This window comes from Molossus molossus, unplaced genomic scaffold (assembly GCF_014108415.1).
Source record: "Molossus molossus isolate mMolMol1 unplaced genomic scaffold, mMolMol1.p scaffold_m16_p_19, whole genome shotgun sequence".
Taxonomy (NCBI): Eukaryota; Metazoa; Chordata; class Mammalia; order Chiroptera; family Molossidae; genus Molossus; species Molossus molossus.
The window spans coordinates 28568135-28584700 of record NW_023425354.1 but is presented as its reverse complement, the minus strand read 5'-3'; the positions used below and the strand labels follow the sequence as shown (position 1 = coordinate 28584700).

The window sequence follows — 16566 nt, the reverse complement described above, 5'->3', positions numbered from 1 at the left end:
CAGGAGAATTAACAGCGAACATCTACTGAGTGCTGACTCTATACCAGGAACTGTTCGAAATGCTTGCTATATGCTGACATCCTCATAGCAACCTTTAGGGAGAACATAATCCCGATTTTACAGATGGAGGCACTCAGGTGAATTTTTTTTTTTTTTTTTTTTTTTTTTTATCCTCACCCGAGGACATTTTTCCATTTTTTGCACAGATAGAGTGGGAGGGAGAGAGAGAGAGAAACATCGACGTGAAAGGGACACATCGAGTGGCTGCCACCCGCACGACCAACCAGGGCCGGGGACAAACTGCAACCGAGGTATATGCCCTTAGCGGGAACCGAACCCGGGTCTCTCCGGACCGCAGGCCGACGCTCTAACCGCTGAGCCAAACCGGCCAGGGCACTCAGGTGAATTTTTAAAAAAATAAATACATATTTACTGATTTTTTAGATAGAGAGGAAGGGAGAGGGGGAGACAGATAGAAACATTGATGAGAGAGAAACATCGATAGGCTGCCTCCTGCATGCCCCACATGTAGATCAAGCCCACAACCTGAGCATGTGTCCTGACCGGGAATCAAACCAGTGACCTATCGGTGCATGGATCAGCATTCAACTACTGAGCCACACTAGCTGGGCAAGAGACTAAATAACTTGCCCAAGGTCACATAGCAAGTAGTGGCAGATCTAGGATTTGACCTCTGGCCATCCAGCTCAGGAAAGAGTGACACAGATATGCTACCTGAGGTCACAAGATCTAAGATAGGAGAGTAGGGACACTGTCCTGGTTTAAATAACTTGCCCAAGGTCACGTAGCAAGTAGTGGCAGATCCAGGATTTGACCTCTGGCCATCAGGCTCAGGTAAGAGTGACACAGATATGCTACCTGAGGTCACAGGATCTAAGATAAGAGAGTAGGGACCCTGCCCCAGGGCAGGCATGGGGCTCTCCTGTCCTCTTTGGCAAGTCCCAGGCTGTACTGCACCCTGGAAGTATGACAGTGAGGGGGGGAATGAAAGAGACATTCTCTTTGCACTTTGCCTGGACCAAGGGGGCCACACAAACACCCCCAGCTCAGCCCTACCCCAAAGATGTTGCCTCTATTCAGCCTGGGGTGGGGGTTGGGAGAGCTGCAGGGGGCGGGTGCTGGGGCCCAGCTGCCAGTTCCCTGCCTCAGCCAGGCCTGGGCAGGACCACCCAGAGGGTCATTTCTGGTCAGTTCTGTGGTTCCTTCCTCTGCTGGGGAGGCTCCAGGTGTCCCAGACACCCAAAGTACCACTTGGTAACCAACCTGGAGACAGGAAAACAGAGTTGAAATAGCACAGGCGGCTTCCCAGAGACAGAGAAGGGCTGAGACACACTGATGCCAGCCCAGGAAGGGGCCCTGGAAAGAGACCAGCTGACACCCTGGTGGGGTGGGGCAGGGTAGGCAGAGGAGGCTCCCACTTCCCTTCCCGCCAGCCACAGGCAGCCAGAGCCGGCCCTGCCCCCACAGCGGCACGGCCACCCACGGGAACCAGAACCTGTCACCACCCCCAGCCAGGCCAGCTCAGCCCTCCAAGCCTCAGAGCAGCAGGCCCAGCCACCCCACCCCCCACCTCTAGGCAACTGGGCCTTGCTATCCGCGTTTTACTGGCGAAGAAAAAAAGCCATGAGGCAAGTGGCCAGGCTCAGACCACACAGCTGGGGGGGTGGAGGGGAGACAGACCCAGGTCTGCAAAGAGGGCAGACCGGTCCTGCCTCCACCCTGCCTACCCCAGCCCCCAGCCCTTAGGAGCCCAGCTATAGGAGATTAGAGCTATGCTCTCAATACAAAGCCCTAACTCCCAGGGCTCACACCCCTCACAGCAGAAAGAGGGTGAACTCAGGCCCCTCCGCTCTGCCTGATCCCCAGCCCTGCTCTCAAATTATGTCTGTGGGGCCCAAAGCTTTCACCTGAATCACCAGGGTGGTCAAAACACAGATTCCTGGGCTCCACGCGGAAGCTCCTTGGGTGCATTCTAACAAGCTCCCCAGTCCCTTCTGGTGACTGGTGCATCCTGAGAGCAAGAGGCCGGGGGCCAGAGCAGGCTGCAGACTGCTCAGAGCAAAGGGCTTGAAATCTGCACCAGGGCAATAGCAGGGCTTCTCTAAACCTCAGTGTCCCCATGGGGACAACGGTCCCTCCATCAGCTGGTTGTGAGGATTCAATGAGGTCAAGGCCTGGCTCTCAGTGAGGACCTACTGGACAGTGACGGCCATTCTCATGATTTCCCCAGCCTGCCTGAGAGTCAGGAGCCCAGGAGCCTAGAAGATGACTCAGGAGGGCCTCTGGGGAGCAGGGGGTTCCCCTCGGGGATTGGGTTCCAGGGACAAAAAAAAGACCTGCAGCTAAGCTTTTGTGAGACTAACAAAGGCTAGGAAATTAGTTTGATTCAAATTTCTTCTCCTGAGAGTATGCACGTGTGTGTGTTGCCCTCGCCTTCACCGAGGGTGTACATACACTCCCACACCTCTGGATTGCACCTTGCACCCACTGTCTCCTCACACACCTCTTCCTCTGGTCCCTTGGGGTTCTGACGACCCCTCGTAGGCTGTGGGTTGAGTACAGGTTGCCCCAAGATGCTCTGGCCTACCCACCCCCATGACGCCCCCTCCATCTCTGGCCCCTGTGGACTCCGTGTAGACTAGGGAAGCCGGGGCAGTAGTCAGGGTCTGGCTAGAATCTTCTCTGTGCAGACCAGGCCCAGGCCCCAGGGCTGTCTTAACCCCTCTTCCCGCCAGCTGGGCCACCCCCCCTCGGTTGGCAGAGGTCTGATATCCTCACCAGTTCCCCCAGTAACTACAGCTTTTACCACAGCAGAGCTGGGGGCCAGGCTGGCAAGTGTGAGCTGCTGCCAAAGAACAAACCAGCTTCCCCTACTTGCTCCCCATCACTGTGGGCCCCACCTGGGCTGCCCTTGTCAAGGTCACTATACTCCAGGGTGAAAAAAGCAGAACCCAGATACTGAAACCTCACTTAGCGTCTGTGTCCACAGCCAAAGGCCAGTGCCTGTCTCAGCCGTGGTTCCCTCTTCTGAACCCCCAAGGAGGGTCAAGGATAAATGAGGCCAAGCACCTGCTAAGCTACAGAAGTCCTCACCAGCATGCTTCAAGGTAGAGAGTGCTCCTCGGAAAGATGGACGGAGAAGCGGAAAGAACACAAGTCTCCAGAGTGAGACAAACCAGCATTCAGGGTTCTCAGCATCTACTTCCTCTTCCACAGAGTGGGACCGATCCTGCCACTGCACGGGGCGTTGTGACGACTGAATGCTCACTCAGTGTGCACTCGATGTACTGGCTGTTAACACTGTTATTACCTCTATACTCCCTGCATGATCTTAGCAAGTCCCTTAATGTCTCCGAGGCTCAGTTTCCTCCTCTGTACAGTGGGAAAACAGTACCTTCCTCACAGGGTGCAGGGAGGACTCGATCAGAGAATGCATGTAAAGCCTGGACAGCGCAGGGCTAGTTCTCCCTCAGAAGATCTGCTGGGCAATAGGGCCCAGAGAGGTCATGTCAAGATCATGCGGCAGGAGCCCCATTCCACAAAGAGCAGGAGAGGTCTCCTCTGCAACTTTTCCCTGGCCCTGGGCACCCTGGGTTAAGTTCCCCAAAAGATCTTTGCTGCACTACCTGCCCCATGCCATAGTCCAGGCCACATTGTCTCAGACGTCCTTCCAGGCCCCCAGGCAGAGTCCCCTGTTCTGGTCTCAGGAATCTTATTCCTCAGGGTCCCCCAAAGATTGAGTTCTCCCTGGGGCAGGAACCCCCATCTCCTCCCCTAATGCATGGTACGCACTGCTCCCCACCCAGCAGGTGCTCAGGAAAATCAGGCCCAAGGAGACAAAGGCAGACAAGACCCCCAGGCCAGGGCCCCCTTGGAGGGGTGCAGGAGGCTACAGAGGGTGGGCTGTGTAACCTCAGACTGACATGAGCCTAGAGAGGTGAGTTCCCTCCTTTGAGGGTGGATGGGTGAGTGGAGAGGAAAAAGAGGGGAACAGCTGCCTGGAGGAGGTGGGCTTTAGGGGCCCCACATGAAATATCCCAGAGCAGAAAGAATCGACATCAACACCTCTCCAGTTCACGTTAGGTAAGAAGGGGGCATGCCCTCCCCTACTCCTTTGATAACTCAGGAAATACTAAATAACTGGGTGGGGGGAAGGGGGCAGCGAGACAAGGCAAGTGCTAGGATTTCAGCACCTTGGCCTTGCTGAGTAACCCCAGGAGGAAGAAGCCCTTGCTAAATGCAGGGGTTACAACAGCCCTTCCTCCCCACACCCCAGCACCGGCCCGCCCCCTCACCTGACTCTGGAGCTCGCTCTGTTGCTTGAGGCGGAGGTTTTCCGGAGTGTCAGCCACCATGGTGAAGGACTGCTTGGGGTAGTGTCTGCAGGACAGAAAAAACAAGTGGAGGTCACTCTGAGAAAAGGGCAGGAACCTCTGGACTTCTCACAGACCCCTGACTCTCCTGGCAACTTCCTCGTATCCATGGACGGGCCCGACTCCTGCCCAGGAGCTGGACCAGCGTCCACAGCCCATGCAGAGGGAGGCAAGTGTCTCTCAGACTCAGCCTGGGCTGAACTGGGAGACACAATAGGCCTGAGTGGCTGGTGGGCCATGGAGAACTGTCCTGAACCAAAGGGAGGCCACAGGGACACCCTTGTTTGGGGATAACCCATGCCTTAGACTCTATCAACCAGGGAAGTCGAGGGGACTTCGCCAGACTGGGGAGAAGATGAGGATGGGGTTAGGACAAAGCTTTCAGCTCAGACCAGAAATGGAGACCAACCAAGGGGAGGAAGCGCAGGAAGGATGGAGTCAGAAATGAAGGGGAAAGGGACATGCAGATCTAGGGGCTTCCTGGAGGAGAGAATATTGCACACATCCAGGGTGGTACTTCAAAGGGCTAAAAGGTCCAACTTCACTGGAGTGTAGGAGAGAGATCAGCTTGATGCCAGAAAAGAGGTCACCCTCGGGTGACAGGCAACACTGTCACAACGAGTGATGTCTGCCCTGTGCTAAGGGCATGACATGCCTTAGTTCATCAAATTCTCACAAGCACCCGACTGTCCCCCTTTGACAGATGACAGAACTGAGGCTCAGAAATGTTAAACAATGTGGCCAAGGCACAAGGCCAGTAAGCGCTGGCGTCCAGATTGGCGCCCAGACAATCTCCGCAGGACCAGCACCCCGAACCAAACCCTTCAGTTTCCAGGCACCAGACAGACCACAGTCCTGTGCCCCAGAAAGAGTGCTGGTGTGGTGGCAGCAGGAGCCAGGGAAGCCCTTAGAGCCAAGTCTGCAGAGACCTCAGACCATCCCGCCCAACCCCTTCATTTCCCAGAGGAGGAAACAGCACACTGGCACCAAACACCTAGCACTTAGGTGACTTTACAATTAACTTACCATATCGGTTTATTGTCTTCTCTCTCCACTATTTCATTATGGGGTGAGCAGGGGTTTTTTTGTTTCTTTTGGTCATTTATATATCCCAAACTCCTAGATTAGTAACTAGTATCCAGTAAATATTTGTTGAATAAATGAATGTCACACCAGGCATTGAAGCTGGGCCGGGACTAGAACTTAGTCTCCTACATCCCACTAGGTCATCACAAAATCCCCAGCAAACCAGCTAAAGAGGCAGTCCCTGAGTCACAGTGGCTTGTGTACATGTGCTGGTATGTGAAATGTTGGGGGATGGCATTGGCCCCAACTATTTCAGGGACTGGTGGGTGGCTTCTCTAAGCAGAAGCCCGAGATCTGGCCATTTCCAGCACTGGGTGACCACACCCCATCACAGCTGTGACTGCTGGCAGATCCCTGATTCACAGGCTGGCCCCAGCTCACAGGAGGATTGCCCCCTTTTGGGCATGTTGCACCCCAGCCGGCTGACGTGCCCTAGAGCTGGACATGAGCAACCCCCTGGTCTCTGTGTCCTCACCAAACCTGGCACGTTCTCCAGCTGCCTGAACCAGAACTACTGGTGAATGCATGACCTCCCTCAGTGAAGAGCAGGACTTGGGGTTTGGAGGACTCAACCAAGGGGGTAAGGGCAACGGGCTGGACTCTGGCCCTGCCACTGATTTTCTGGGTGACTGGCAGATCCTTTTCCCCTCTGGGTTAGTTTCACTAACTTGGACCTAAGTGATTCTAGCTGTGTCCCAACTCCTAGCCTCCACTGCCCAGCCTGGGTCCTGCCTCCCAGGTCAGCCCAGGCCCGCAGCTGTCCCAGCAGAGGGAGGAAAGAGAGGAGACTGAAAAGTAAACACAGGTGCCTGTAGCTGGCATGGCCTGCGGATAAATGTGGGGCTAAGGCTGTGGGTCCAGTCCCCAGGCTTGGCCCAGTTCCACGAAACCAGGGCCACCCACAGCTGAGGAGCGCCATTCAAAATTCCTGAGCAGTTCCAGGGAAAGGAAGGACCAACTGTGAGCCTGTTCCCAGAGGCTAGAAAGAGAACAGCAGGAGGGATCCAAGTAAGATCTCTAGCAGAACTGGCTGGCCCTGAGGTTCTAAGGGAGAGTTTCAGAGATGACCCTCCCACCAAATAACAGCCATTCTGCAGAGGAGAGGGGCGGAAGGGGGGGGTAGATAAACCAAAGAATTTATATGCATGCATATGTAACCAATGGACATAGACCACAATGCTTGGTGGGGCAGGAGCTAGAGAGGAGGGTGTCTGCGGGGGAGAGGGGAGAAGAAACATCTGTAACAAAAATAAATTAAAAAAAAAAAAAGCCATTCTGAAGGCAACCTGGGCTGGGGGTGTGGGGAGCATCTGTAAGGACAGACTCCTGTGGCAGGGAGGTTAGGTCCTACAGCAGGGGGACAGAGGAGACCTCCAGGGAAGCTCTGGCCCAGAGTTTGAAGGATCAATTCTGAGAAGATGGCACTGCTCAGCATTTTGTGCGGAAGGGCAGCTGGCCGCCTTGGCAAAAGACAAACACACACGATGGCAGCCAGTCTACAAACCTGGGCTTTCCCCTTTGCCTGCGTGTACACAGTTCAAACAGTGCCAGAGGCCCAAGGACAGCTAGACCTGTGTACCTGACGTGCACCCCCACCCTGCAGTTCTGAGGCCCCTGCACACCCTGCATTATTCCTCACATACAACAAATGTACAGAGGAGCCTTCTGCAGGGATGTGCGTCTCCTAGACACAGGCATCAGGGCCATGTGCCACAGTGCACATTGCAGCCACATTCACACACCTCCTACATGCCACCAGAAGGGTCTCAGGAGCCCCAACAGGCAGCAAGTACCTGTGGGTGGGGTCGGCGGGTATTTCATCCTCTCCTTGGAGTTATGTGACCCCCAGATCTCAGCCCTGCCACAGCCAGAACACTAACCCCATCAGAAGGGAAGGGGTAACCAGCCTCGATGTTGACTCGGCTTAATAGGGCAGGGGAAGGAAAGGGATTTTAATCCTGCATCAGATTAACTAGATTTAGGAAGAGCTGCAAAGCCCCCAGTCTCTACCCCCACCTCCTAAACCCAACCCCAGGCCAGAGGCAGGCAGGTGGACATGCAGTTGGGCTATATTCTCCCTGCTGGGTCAACCCTGTCCCCTCCCCACAGCCCCCAGCCCTAGCTTGACAACCCTGCCTTTCCCTTCCCCTCCTCACTGCGCTTCAGGTTCCCATGGCAACCTCATCCTCAGCTCCAGGCAGGAGAGCAGAGAGAGCAGAGAGAGAGGGTCTGTGGGGGTGGGGAGGAGACAGACAGCAAGGGTGTCCTCAACTGCAGAGGACCCATGAGGACAAAACCAGGAGACTGCGTCTGCAGGATCCTTGCAGACAATTTAGGTGAGGAGGACAGGTGCCACAAATTTTTTAGAGGGGTGGACACAGCAACATCAGCGCTGTGCCCCTCCCCCGCCAGTATGACTGCCCTGGAAAGGGCTCCGACTGATTTGACCTCCTTCCAGAAACAATTGCTGGGAATTTTACCTTTTCACTCCCTCTCTGTCAGGTTAAAGCTCTGTCCACCCACTACCCTCCCATCCCAGTAGAAATGAATGGATGTATGTGGATGCCATTGTGGGCACTGAGACAGAAGAGGGGCCACCTGCCCCCAGCTAGTGACCCCAGTGGAACTCCAGCCCCACCAACAGACTGGGCCATGGTGAGGGAACAAGGGGCCAGCATGGGGAGAACCAGGCGTCCTAACCCTGGCCCAGAGCTGGGTCCAGAGCACAGCTGCTCTTTGTCCCTTCGTGGACCAGCCTCCTTGTTAATCATTCCAAGCACTGGGGCCTCTGCGATGCCCCTCCCCACCCTCGTAGCAGGATTAGCTGCTTTGGGTAAGAGAAGCATGGAGAGAGCACAGGACAGGAAGTCTGGGAAGACAGGGGAAGGGATCTAGCATCCAGGAAGGCAAAAACAGGAGTGGGGCAGGGAAAGCAGGCAGCTGTTAGTAGTAGCCTAGGCCTCCAAGGGACTTACAGGCACACAAAGAGACTTCTTGATAGACTGTGTCCCATGCACATTCCCTCTTAAAATCTGCCACAAAGCTATGGACTAGAAAAGGCAGTGTTATCAATGTGCCCATTTTATAGAGAAAGAAACTGAGGCTCAGTCTCAAGGAGGGAGACCTTGTTCAATGCACTCTCCATTCACCACAGCTATCCAGCCAGCTAAGGGCAAGCTGACATCTCTCTCTCAGGTGGACCCCAGTCCACCCCCAGCTCTCAGGCCTCTGGGGACAGATATGCTTGGCAGGGTAGATGGAGAACAAAGTAATTCATCTCTCAAACCCAACCTGTTTCCAAGCTTGGCCATGATGAGAGACCCTCTGGGTCAGAAGCTACCTTCTCCATATAACTTTTCTAAAGCAGGTGTCTTGAGAGTCCAGACAATGACCTGTGGGGATGCAGGAGAAGGGGCCCTCTGTCCCCGGAAAGGGCTTATTCCTGAGGACCCCTGAGCTCCCTTGTAAAGACAGAGAGGGTGCTGAGAAGATGCTGGGCTCCTGCTTATGGGCTTACTGGGGACAGGGACAGCTTGTGGGGGACAAGGACAGCTTGGAGGGCACTGCCCCACTCCCAGTCCTGCCACTAGCTGTGTTCCAGAGGCTGAACGAAAACAGACCAGAGAGCCTGAGAGCCCAGCGCCCCCTTCTGCAAGCAACCTCGCCTCTTCCAACCTCAGACTCATTCAAAAACCACAGCTTTGTGTTCAAGAAGGAACAAAAATACATTAACAAAAGCAACAAGGAGCCTTTGGTTTTACCAAAAGGGGGGAAAAATAGTCCTGACATCCTGCCTCTGGAAGGAGCTGTGATCCCCTGCTGGGAACACTGCCATGGGCAGCAGGGAGGGCTCCCTTCTAACCCACTTTCTCACCAGTCCCCCAGGCCTAAGGGCTGAGGTGGTGGGGATAGGAAGCAACAAGGAGGCATTGTTTAACCAGAGAAAAAAAATGAGCAGCTGAAAAGATCAAGGCTAGACATAAAGAAGAACTTACCAGCCCTTAGGGGTTAGAAACAAACTGTAAAGCCAGCTACTGCCCCTGATGGCAATACATAAAAAGGAATGATTCTGCCAAGTTGGGCAATGCATGGAAACCATGGGCCTCAGTTTCCTCATCTATGAAATGGGGTTATTAGGAACCCCAAGGTTCCTTGAGGCCCTGACATCTCTGAGTGCAAGGATTTGGGGATGAGAGTGAGGTGTGGGGGTGCCTCGGAGGCTGCATTTGGCCACTGTGACTACCCCTTTGAGCATGCCTCCCCTGTCCCACCACACACCACACGCACCCCTCCCATTCCTCATGCTACCCTGGCTCCCTGAGACATCTGATCCCATTATGTCCAGTCACAGGCAGAACAATCTGGGGAGGCGGGAAAACCCCACGCCCCAGACCTGGATTTGAGACAGTTTGCTAGAATCCAGAGATGTTCTGAGCATCCAGCTCCACCAGCACAGGCCCACCCCATCCTTGGAGGCCTGGCAGAGGGAGCAGGACCACAGTCCCTTGTTTCCCAGAACCATTCCATCCTGCTCAGCCCCTCACCCCACAGCTCAAGACAACTGAAGAATGGACCCAGGATATCTGCAGTCAGTGAAGAGGGGAAGGACACAATGGAGTACCCCCTTTCTTCCCCAACCCATGTCTACTCCTCCACTTGACACCCCAGAAGCTGGTTCCCCTCCTGGCCTGCAACTTCACCCCTGGTCTGCAGCCTCAACTGAGTCAAGGCCCCCAAGGAGGAGAGAACAGCGCATTTCTCCCCCCTCCCCTCCTCACTCCCCGCCCTGCCACTGACCTCCAGACTCCTTGACTATTTGCATGAAAACAAAGCAGCAGGTTTGTGGTGTGGACAGATCTGCCCCCCTTTCAGAAAATGGAGTTTACAAAACAAATAATCAAGGATATAACTAGCCCTCTAACCAAAATGGAGCAGACTCACCCCACCTACAGAGGAGCTTCAAGAAAAGATTCCATTAACTGCTTCTTCCACCGTTGGCTATTGTACAACAACAGGCATGCACGCCTCTACCTCGCCACAGCACAGCAGCGCCTGGGTGGCTGTGGCCAGGGAAGTGTGAACACAAACGCAGCCTATCCAGCCGACCTCCCTGGCTTTTCTCCCCAGCCCCACGTCTGGCAGCGTGTGTGTCTGGATACATACCAGGCACACGTGTAAGTGCATGTCCACAGGGGTCCACTGCCGCCCAGCAGGCCAGCTGAGCTCTGGCCTGTATTCTCCCCCATGCCTCAATCCAAAGCAAGTCTGGTGCAAGGGGAGAAACAGAAGAGGCCTTTTTGCTACTTACAGTCACTTTCCAGAACTTAAACTAGTCTTGAGATGCCACCAGGAAAAGGCAGAGAGGTCTCTTCTCTCTTGACCACTCCCTGCAAGATCCTGGCACAGGGACTAGCCAGAGACAGGCAGGACACAAAGGCCTCCCTGCACACAAACTCTTCCTCACTCACTGGGTGGGCCCAACTCCCTGGCAAAGTGCCAGCAGAGACCACCTGCCTCTCTGGGTTCTGAGTGGGAGGTGCTGCTGAGAAGGAAGCCAGGCCTGGTCCACAGAGCAAAGCCAGGATGGGAATTAGGGAAAAACTACACTCTGGACACCCCAGAATTCGGAACCTGGATGTCACTGAAGGAGAGTGGACACTCAGCACAGTGCCTGGCACACAGCAGGTACTCCATAGTCCTTGGTCCGGTGTCCCAGGGTAGGAAGTTTTAACCACAGGGAAACCGAGGCACAGACAGGTCTACAGGGCGCTGCCTGCAGGCCAGGCCTGCATCTGGTGTACCCTGGAATTTCCATGTCTGGACAGCTGGCACGGACCAAGTGCTCAGCAGAAGCTGGCTGAGGGAGCGCAAATGCCCCGGGCAAGCTGCTACCGTTACAGGCAGTTAGACAGATACGAGCAGAAAGGCCTGGATGCCTAGCAAAGGGCAAAACTGGGAAAACAAGAACCTCATCCCCAGGACCCCTGATCTTTCATATCCTTGAGTATGACCTCCTGACCTTTTCCTCCCTAAAGATAACATCTAGGCCTCAGGTGTATTTCAGCTCCAGGCCCAGAAAAGCAGGAAAACCAGACAAGTGACACCCTGGCTGCCTCAGACCAACTATATTGACTAGTGGTCCCCTGCCCAGGCATCGATCAATCAGTAAAGACCAGGACCCCGAAAGAGCACACCTGCAAAACTGATATTCTACTGAGACCCTCCCCCGGACCTCCCCTAAGATTGCCACCTGTAAGAGAGAGATAAATACCCTCAACACAAACTCTCCCTCAAGGGAGCACACCTGTACAATTCCCTTCCCCCCTGTTTCTCTCTAAGGGACCCCACAGACTTGCAACCAGGGGAGCAATTGGCAGCGGCAGCTAGTCCAGGGCCAACCCCCTGACCCTGGCTCTAAGGCCCCTTTTCTCTGACTTCCCAGTGAGCCAAAGCAGCCCCGCCTAGACTCTTCTGTTGCTTCTATGCCCTTCCTTGTTTCTCTGTCCTAAGTGTGTTTTTGCTGTGGCCGATAAATTCTTGCTTTATCTCTTGATTGAAATCTTTCCTTCAAGAAGACAAGAACCAAGGTCTCATCATCTTACCAGTAACACTGTTACAGCTGGTGTAAAACACACCTGGACCACAAAGTCTTCTCCTACCCAGGTAATATCCCAGCTGGGCCAACAGCCAACTGGGCATGGCTCAGGCCAAGGCTATAAGGGCTGGAGGAATGGAGAAGGGTCAACCTGCTTCTCTGGCTAGGGGCCAGGAGACAGATGGGGAACCTCTGCCTAGGCAGCTTGCAAGCAGCATCCAAGGAGGGAAGCTTCACCTTCTGCCTCCCCTGGAGCCCCCAACTAGTGCAAGGAGCTCCTCACCCCACTTACTGCAGCCTCCGCAGAAGAGAGTGAGAAAAGGAAGCTGGGACTTGAGCACTAGGCTGAGAAAATACAGAGAAAACAAGGACACACCTCTGATTTCTTTCTCCGACTCCCAACGCTCACTGAATTCTAGGCTACTGCAGTCTTAGGGAAGAGCTGTAAAGAAGCACCACTCCCGCCGTGACCAGTTTGACTCAATGGCTAGAGCTCAGAGCGTCAGCCCATGGTCAGCCCACAGACCCTCGCCATTTGATCCCCAGTCAAGTGCACATACCTGGCTTGCAGGTTCCATCCCTCTCACATTGATGTTTCTCTCTCTATCGCCTTCCCTCCCTCCCTTCCTCCCTCCCTTCCACTCTACCTAAAAAATCAATGGAAAAATATCCTCGGGTGGGGATTGACAAAATAAATAAATAAATAAATAAATAAATAAATAAATAAATAGGCATCAGTCCCTGCTACCCACTGGGCTGGGGTTCCAGATTTCTGCCTGGAGGGGCTGAGGGTCAGAAGCTGTCCACATAAAAGCCTCAGTGCCCAGAATACAGCCTGAAATGGACCAGCAATCAAGAGGTTAAAACTGCCCCAGCCTCTGGCTTTGCTGAACCCCACCCCACTCCCCAACAGAGGGAGGAAGTGGCTGAGAATCAGGGCTTGTGTGAGTCCTTAAGAATTTGAGGAATGTCCCATTTCCCTTGGGGGGGTGGGAGGGGCTGAGGGGGGCAGTGTAAGTTAATAGAAGAGAAGGGGCAGCTGAAGGAAGGATGGGGACCCTCCTTCTACCCCAGGCACCCTTCCCAGTGCCCCAAGCCCTTCCAGAAGGGACAACACACATGTTGCTTCTTGAATGTAAGATTTTATCAGAAATCTGTTTTCCCAGCACCTGGAACGGGTTGGCATGTAGCAGCGGGCAGGCAATACATACCTAATGAATGAAAACCACCAAGGAGGTGAAGCTGTGGTAGTAGCAGGAGATTGGGGGTGCAAAAAGGGAGAGGCAGCCTTTCAAAGGGGTTCAAGACCCCAACTCCTCTTAGACAAGTCTCAAAGTCCCCCTCCTGGGTAAACTTCAGCTGCAAAGAGCCCCCTGACCAGGAATGAAAAAACAAACTGGACTCATCAGATGCTGAACTGCTTTGAATACTGTTCTTGCCACCTACAAGAAGTGACCTGACCTAGCAGGGTGGCTGTGAGGTCCTCCGTGTGCTGCAGACGAGGCCTAAGGTGGCACTTGCTACACAAACGAGGTCACCCTGAAAATGGAAGGTGTTGTACTCTCTGGAACAGCACGGGATGAGGGACCCTCCCCTGCCCACCTCCCCACTGCAGCCTGGCTGCAGGTCCCAGTGCAAAAGGAACAGAGTCCAAGCCAACTCCATTGGAAAAGACTAAAGGGCCCCACAGCTCCCTCACCAGACAAGGAAGAGCTCTGCCCCAGGCCAGGCCACCCCTTCCTGCTGCCCCCACTTTTCAAGAAATGAACACCAGGAAGGGCTGCAGCCAAGAGCCCCCAAAGCCAAGTGCCCAGGCTCTCTGGCAGGGGGCAGGTGAGAGATGGAGACAGTAACTCAACTGCTGTCATGGGGACAGAAATGAAGAAAGGAGAAGCAAAGAACACAAATGGGCAGAAACAGGGCAGGTCACTTTTTCTTGAGACCACACTGGATCCCTCCCTCGCAGCAGGGTGCAGCGGGAGGAACATGCTTGTTTTACTGGGTTTGAACTACCCTCTCACCAGACATGTAATCTTGAGAAAATCCATTCCCTTCCCTAAGCCTCAGTTTACTTCTCTGTGAAATGGGAATAATAAGAGCCCTTACACTTAATCCTCACCACAGCTGGAAGAAGTGATTGACATTAATCAAGCAGAGTGTGGAGGTGCTTGGCAATATCACCTTGTGGTTGTTAGAACCAAAGGAAGAATGAGGAAGGGAGCCGAGGGACCCACCCAGCCCCCTGCCCACGGCAGGACTCACGCGTTGCAGTAGGGCTTCTTCTCGTAGCCCTTGTAGTTCTTCATGTTGAGTGTCATCTTGCAGGTCTCGCAATGGAAGCATGCTTTATGCCAGAACTGGGGACAGAGGCAGAGGGAGGACATCCATCAGACACCAGGACTTCAGGAAGGGGGCTCAGGCCCTAGGAAGGAGCATTCTAGCTCCATCCAGGGGAATGGAGCATAGAATCACTCCAGGTGAGCTGGAAACATCTCAGGTCACAGGCTCTGGCAGCTAATGACAGTCTCCCCTCCCCCAATCAGCCATTTGAGCTGTAAGGAGGGGGAGAAGCACATATGTGTAGTGTGAGTGGGGAAGAGGCCAGTAATAGTAGTGGTGAGCTGTGCCCAAAAGGTCAGCTCCACCTCCCAGACCACGCCTCCTGTCCCCAGCTGGAGAAGGCTTATTGCTTATGCAAAGCTGTACCAGGGTTGCTAAGAAGCCTGTTGTTGACCGTGAGGGGCAGCTCCTCAGCCTTGACAAGGCCTAGAGAAGAGGAGGCGGCCTAGCCCCTGAGCACCCTGGCCCAGAACCCAGGCACTCCTAGCTCCCACAGCAGGGGCTCCAGCTCTGACACCTCCCACTTCCTGAGGGACCCCCAACCAGAGGATGAGAGTGGGTGCTCCAACTCTAGCCACGGATCCTGCACCCTTTCTCCCTCCCCCCCCTCCCCCCAGCCCTCAATCAGTAGAAGAGCACACATTAGGAGGCAATGAAGAGTTCTTAAAAGTGTTGGAAGGGGAACCGCCACAGTGGACATCACAGCTCCACCCTGACTAGCTATGCGACCTTGATCAGGGACCATGTCTCTGAGCCATTTCCAGGTCTGCAGGATGGAATGATACCTGCCTCTCCTGGGACTGCTGAGGATTCAATGAGAAATCACCTGCAAAGCCCTCAGCACAGCACCTGGCACCTTTAAGTTCCCGAATGTTAGATGCTGGGCACAGCAGATGTGAACCTCAGCCAAGAGGGCTCGACTCACACTGGAGGTGTGTGTGTGCTGGGTGCAGATGGGGCTTTACTGTGCCCAGCCACAGCAATGGTGTGGGTGACCGTAAGTGACAGGTAAGACTCCAGCACAGCCAAGAGACCCAGAGCAGAGTACCCAGGACCAATCCAGTATGGCCAATGGAGCAGAACAGGATGCAACAGAAGTGACCTCATCCAAAGTACTGTTGACATGAGGCAAACCCATGCAAATGAGCCCTAAATCTGCCCCTGGCAGCCCAGGACAATGCCCTGGGATCTGCACTGACCAGGAGTCCAGCTTCCAAGACCCGAGAATCCAGGCTGCCTGGGTGACCCAACTGGCCTGTTTCTGTCCCAGTTCCCAGCAGTCAAGGGAGACACTCCCAAGCCCTCAAAGAAGGCCAGAAGCTGGGGAAGGGCCTAGAGAGATGTTTGAAGGTGACCAGCACAGTGCTGGTTCTTGGCCATCTGCCAAGGAAATCCCCTAAGGCAAGTGCTTTTCAAAATGTGTTTCCCTGCCAAGGGTGCTTCTGGGCTACTTTGGAGGAGACAGAAAAAAACAAAAAATAAAGGAAGCTGGGAGGTTGGGATACCATGTCCTCCACCCTGGCCCACTTCAACCTGAGACCATGGGGTACTTTGGGAGGTAATCACCTTCTAATAGGGTACTTCCCCTGTCAAGAAGATCCAAAGGAATCTCCAGTGGTGAAACAGTAAATGAAGTGATGGGGGAACCACTGTTTGGGGAAGAAGGCCAGCTGGAAGTCTGGAAGCAAAGCGATGGCTGGTCTAAGCTTGGCCTCCACCCCAATGGGGCCTATCCCAGAACCCAGCCCAGACTCAAGGTGCAAAACCTCAACACATATATCCCACCAGAAAAACTAGAACAGGGTAGCCCCTGCCCCCGTCAGCCCCCAAAGTGGCAGCCCCTCTCCCTCCACCAATACCTGGGAGGCACTGGCAGTGTGCCCCAGCCCTGTCACCACCCAGTCTGCTGGCCTCTGCCTACTTAGCTGCACATGCCCCTGCCTGGGCCCCCTCCCCCACCCCCACAGGGGCCTGCCAGGAAAAACATTCTCTGGAATCCAGACCATGACCCACTTTCTCACACACACACATCTGTAGGGATGGGCACTGTACTAGGAGACTGGGGACTTCCCAAGCTGCCTCCTGATTGATTTGGGGGAGACAAAGGAAAGGAGACAGATACCCCTACCCTAGCAGATGGCCAGGATCCCA

General features: G+C 54.4%; 1 protein-coding gene across 2 annotated transcripts in view; it reads right to left on the bottom strand.

Moving 5' to 3' along the window:
* The window catches only part of LASP1 (LIM and SH3 protein 1), a 41285-nt gene that overhangs the window by 19444 nt on the left and 5275 nt on the right, over positions 1 to 16566 (bottom strand). The window contains exons 2-3 of one of the 2 annotated variants that reach the window (XM_036267654.1): positions 14338 to 14432; positions 4317 to 4401 (exon numbers count right to left, since the gene is read on the bottom strand). In XM_036267654.1, coding sequence (XP_036123547.1) covers positions 4317 to 4401; positions 14338 to 14432 — 180 coding nt within the window. Of the gene's footprint in view, positions 1 to 4316; positions 4402 to 14337; positions 14433 to 16566 lie in introns of those variants that run through there. The other variant, XM_036267655.1, reaches the window with a different exon arrangement.